The 6,000-nt window shown below is 27.6% G+C and overlaps 1 protein-coding gene across 1 annotated transcript; it reads right to left on the bottom strand.

Moving 5' to 3' along the window:
• Window positions 1-3,666: 3,666 nt before the first annotated feature.
• Window positions 3,667-5,522, bottom strand: LOC127239491 (transcription factor MYB48-like). Its single transcript, XM_051257673.1, has 3 exons — window positions 5,253-5,522; window positions 5,012-5,141; window positions 3,667-4,365 (listed from the first exon to the last, which is right to left on the bottom strand). The coding sequence occupies exons 1-3, from the start codon at window positions 5,368-5,370 to the stop codon at window positions 3,912-3,914; spliced, it is 702 nt and encodes a 233-aa protein (XP_051113630.1). The 5' UTR covers window positions 5,371-5,522; the 3' UTR covers window positions 3,667-3,911.
• Between the last annotated feature and the right edge of the window lie 478 nt (window positions 5,523-6,000).

Here is a 6,000-nt window from a genome sequence, read left to right on the forward strand (position 1 = left end):
AAAAAATACATCTAACACTGACATTACAGTGTTTTATAAGTTTGTAGTAAGATGACGAAATTTGGGTAATGACCTAAATTAATTATGTTAGTAGCCCAATTAATCCAAATTTTGTAAATATATTCCTTCCGTCTCATAAATATGTGTCCGTTTGTTTTTTGCACAGAATTTTAGAAATATTAGTATCATATTATGATGTAGTAGGAATAAAGTAGAAATGACTAAAATAACCTTATTAATATTGTGTGATATAAATGTAATAGCATTGTGTAATATATTGTAAGTTGTAAAGGTATTTGTAATGTTAGATAAATAGTACAATTACTAAAAAAGGAAAATAAATACTTTGTTATGGGATAGACCAAAATGAAAAAATGAATAGTTTGTTATGGGACGGAGGGAGTATTAAAATTTTATTTTGGTATTTTAATTTTACATTATTATTATTTAGATCATCGCTTAATTCATAAACTCTATTTATACAGCTTTTACCTTAAAAAATACAATTAGTTTTACTTTAATCGTAACTTTATTTTTATATATTTTTTATTTTATATATTAATCTTAAAAAAATTATATTTATAATTCACATTATGTATTAAAAAATTTTAAAAATAAAAAATAAATTAAAAACCCACAATTTTAACCCTATTTTTTTGGTATTACGCCAAAATTGGCATTATAATGTAACAACGCCAAAAAATGACGTGAAATTTGGCCAAATTCACCAACCCAACAACATTAATGGCGATAGGTTGAATATATCCTTATATGTAATACAAATGATATAAATGAAATCTCGACATTGACTGATATAATATATACAATATTTTTATTAAAATAAATTTGTTAGTATAATAGCAATAATTATACAAATTATAAAATTTAGCATTTACATGAATATGTATATGTACTAATTTGGTTGGAATATTATCTATTTTAAATTTTAATTTATTATAGATATAATATATTTTCTTCAATATTATATATTCTTAAAATTAATTATATTTATGATTTAATGTATTATAATTGCTTATTATAATTTTTTTTTTTAAATACATTTCTATATAAAAAAAATCATACCGACCTATATACGACCTATAAAATCCCATCAATGTTGACAAAAGTTTTATCTGTCTTGGGATTGGCTTGAGTATTATTTTGAGCCCGACAAAAATTTGAAATCATAATATCAACTAACAACTAGTGTTACATATCTGGTAATAATCGAATTCATCCTAAATTATTTGTCACATTAACTAGTGCTGTTTTTTTATTACACATGTCATAATAATTGCTACTCGTGGGAGGGACCAGTCCATATCAAATTTAAATTAAAGTACAAGAACTTGATGAATTTAAATACAAGTTATAGTGGTCTAATTAATTAACTAAAATACCTCCAATGAAATTTTAACACCAAAAAACTAAAAAAAAAAAAAAAAAAAAAAAAAAAAAAAAAAAAAAAAAAAACTAGTATGGCACAATTAAATAAATCTTATACACGTCGACAAAGTTGGGTGGGTGGGTGGCTGTGAGTGGCAGCCTGGAGGGACAACCACCACTTGCCCAAACACTTTAAAACCATTCCCCCTAATAACCTTACGTCATCGATATTTTTCAGGACCGCTTCGAATTTTTTTGGGCTTTGAGTAAGAATAAATTATAGATACGATTAAAATATATTTTAAAATAATATTACTAATTACCGTCAATTGGACAAAAGATTGAGGGGGTGTTTGACAAATAGTTTTTGAAGAGCTTTTAGTTGTTTGACCAGTCAAAAAACTAATTTAGGTGTTTGATAAATTAGTTTTTTGGAATAGCTTTTTGAACCCAAAAAGAAGCTAACTTACCAAGCGTTTTGAAATAGCTTTTTTTGTAAAAATTCTTTTATTCCTTATATGCCCTTACAAATTTATTATGCATTTTACACAAATAAATATATTTTTGATTATATTAGAATATTTTATTATAATATAATTTTACTTTTATCAATTTAAAATAATGAATTTATATATATAAATTATTTTAATTGTAAAATATATAAATTTATTAAAATCAACATAAAATATAAATATTAATAATTTATTTTTATATTAAAATTACATTATATAAATTTTATACTAAAAATAAATTAAATAAATTAAATTTATTGAAAATTACAAATATAATGAACTAATCGATAACTAACATAATAAATATATACACGAAAAATTTATTATTTTATATTTTACATTATTTTCAATAGAAAAAACTATTTATATATTTTAATAAAAATATATTATTTTTTTAAATTTAACTGTAATAAAAATAAATACTTTTATAACACTTTTACAATTTTCAATAACTAATAACAAAAAATTTTAAACATTCTAAACTCAAAAGAATATAATTGAGTATATTATAAACAAAAATAAAATAGAAATGTCCTCAATTGTCATTTTACGTATAAACAGCTAATATCAAACAGTTGTTTTACCAAACATTTTAATACAAACAACTAATCGAATAACCTAGTCAAACCAACTAATTGAATCAGCTAACAACTATCAGCTAATTGAATCAGCTAACAGCTAATTGCCAAACACGCCTTGAACCTTACGGCCTGGGCAATATTGATTTGAGAAAAAAATATGAAAGACAGGCGATGACGATGATGCTTGAATTTGGAAAGATGAGGTGAAGTATGGTTAGAAAGAAAAGATATAAAAGAATATATAATTAGAATTTAAAATTTAATTTTAAAATAAAATTAAATAATTATGAAAAGAAAAAATATAAATTAAAAAATTAAAATTTAATTTTAAAATTTAAAATTTAATAATAATAATTAATAATATTTTAAAATATGACCCTGACCTGAGCGGTTGCTCACTTTACTCCGATGCCCTTGCCATTTTTGTATATATATTCTCACATCATTTTCTTCTTTAATTAATTTTTATCAAATTATCATTGCAAAACCAATAACATTTAATAATTGGTTTTAATTTGCAACATGGCTAAGGTTGATAGAATCTAGTTAAAATATCACTCCCTCAGTCAAACCTACCATGTCCTGTTCGTTATCTAGCTAAATCACATTTTTAATTTTTTAATTTAATTTTTTTTAAATTTTAATTAAAATAATTAATTATTTTAATTTTAATTTATAATAATTTATATTATGAATTAATTATTTTACTAATATATTCTTAATTATCTACTAATTATATTTATCCTAAATTCTCGTGTCTATCGTAATTAAGACTACAATGTAAGTCGGAGAGTGTACTGTATATATATATATATATATATGTGCGGTGATCATCTTTGCTACGTGGTTCCAACGAGTATATGTAAATGTAATATGTATATCCAATCCAACAAGGGTTCTTGGATCCTGCCATCCCCACCGTTGATCGATCCTGCATCATCAACGGTCAAGATGCACTCTCTATGTGTGACCTTTTTTTATTACATATAGAAATGAAGAAAAGAGATCATTTTTCAAATGTAGAATTTGGAATCATATTAGATGCTGCAATGATCATCACTCGCTTTATATTTATATTAAATATTCAGTGTACCAAATTGCAAATACTTTTTATAGTATAATTAAAATTACCTGTACAGCTTTATTAAAAAATAATTGGTGCATATATATATATATATATATAAAGATGCTGAAATTAAGCTGCTTTCACAAATACAGGTATTTTACACCACAGTGCACACACAGTAGGGTAGGGTAGGGTAGGGTAGGGTAGGGTAGGGGTAGGGGATTAATTTAACAAGCTGCTCAACTCAAACCTGCAGAAACCCTAAATCTATACAGAAATTTCTGAACCTAGACTAGATATGTCTGCCTGACTGCCTATGGAACTTGTCTTATTCGGACAAATATGGATAGATGGATCTCATTTGTGTTAAAATGAATTGTTAATTTGGTGCATGATTAGTTCTTCGTCGTGGATAGACCAGATCATCGAGTTTGGGTATCCGACGGGGGCCGGGGGGCAAAAATCCCATAAAGGGTCTGTACTGGTGTCATCTTCGATGTCCTTCCAGATTTCATCCATGGAGTAAACTTTGCTGCTTTCTTCCAAGGTTTCAGAATTGTGATGCTTCATTCCACCTGTGTCATAAAAGCTCCTGCCTTTGTTCTCCGACACTGTTTTCCCGAAGGCCATAGTCGATGACGAGGAAGAAGAAGAGTTGCAGGAAGACGACGAAGAAGAAAATGATGGCGACACGGGCGTGTTGGTGTTGTTGTTGTTGCTTTTCTTTCTCTCTTGTGCCTTCTTCCTCATATGAGTCCTCCAGTAGTTTTTGATCTCGTTGTCGGTCCTGCCAGGAAGTTTCCGGGCAATCCTCGACCATCTAAAAATTGATTAATTTAATTAATATTAATATTAATTTTAATTTAATTAGAGCATCTCTTTCTTATTACATTTATGATTACTTTTTCAGTTTTTACTATAGTAACTAGTTATACAATTATTTACTATTTATTACTTTTGTCAAAAATTGGTTACGTTTAATAAAAAATTAAAAAAAATTTAAATATTATTCAAAAAATTTTAAATTTTAAAATTAACAAAAATTATCTAATATATATGTTGATTTATTCGAATAATTTTAATATTTAAAGTAATAATTTATATGTTTCAATATATTAAAATTTATATAGAGTTAAAATATAAAAATTTAATATAATATTTTATAAAAGTATTATTAAACAATCAAAATATATAGAAATAAATAAATTAGTGTAGATCCTATAAAATAGTAAAAGTAATGTGTTGAAGGCATTACTATAGGTGTGTTTCTTTTGGTTGAGTTTGAGAAAAATTTGGTTTGAATTTATATTAAAATAATGTTTTATAAGATATTTCAAAAAATATAGAATCAAAATAATAAAATTGAAATAAAGAAACAAACCCTATAACAAGCTATAAAAAAGTTAATTTAAATAATAAGAGATAATAAAGTAAAGGTAATATTTGTAACGAATGTTCTAAGAGACCTGTTGCCCCATTTGTTGTGGAGGTCGAGGACGAGGCGTTCTTCGTGGGGGGCCATTTTGCCACGTTTGAGGCCGGGGTGGAGGTAGTTGACCCAGCGGAGTCGGCAGCTCTTGCCGGTCCGGTTCAGACCTGAATAAGGTAAATGAATTCGATTTAAGGTATTTCTTGGCCGAGGAAGAAGGGATGTCCATGCCCAAAACAGGCCTACCTATAGAGGGCTGTCTCCCGCCACCTTCAAACCTGAAACTTTGGCTATGAAGTCCCAACGACGGTCGCCGAACAGGTCAACGTAGAACGCCAGCTGTACGTCTTCCTCTTCTGTCCATGGACCCTTTCTCATCATCGTCTCCTTCATCATCTATTACTATTAATAAATAAATAAATATTCTTGCCTCCTCCTCCTTCTACTTCCTCTTCTTCTTCTTCTTCTTCGTTATTAGGGCTTTCTCTCTCTCTCTCTCTCTATGTCTATCTATCTCATATGGGTGGAATGGAATATAGTGATGATATATATAGTGGAGGATATAGAGAGAGAGAGAGAGAGGAAGGATACATTCATTCTATTATATATTTGAAAATAGGGGAAGGATACAATATTATTATAATAAAGGTACGTGCTCTTTTTTTATAATAACTGTACGAGAGTATGTCTTGTGTGTGCTGTATGAGACTATAACATGTGTTGTTAGTTCATGTGTTGTATTTGTATTATATTAATATATACAACCGCCCACGATGTGCTGTTGAGACTATAATATGTTTTCTTTGTTCTTTGTTGCTGTAGCCATTTTGAATAATAATTAGAATAAGAATGAGAATGTATTGCACTGCAGGTAGCCCTACAGGTGTGTGAATGTGATCATGATACGACAAAATGGCTATATAATATATATATATATATATATGATTGATGATAGAGATTGGGGCCATTGGGAATTTGGCATTGGCAAGATAAGTGTGGTGATAGGCCGATGCGACTCTCGCATAA

This window comes from Andrographis paniculata, unplaced genomic scaffold (assembly GCF_009805555.1).
Source record: "Andrographis paniculata isolate CXL003 unplaced genomic scaffold, ASM980555v1 Contig77END, whole genome shotgun sequence".
Lineage (NCBI taxonomy): Eukaryota > Viridiplantae > Streptophyta > Magnoliopsida > Lamiales > Acanthaceae > Andrographis > Andrographis paniculata.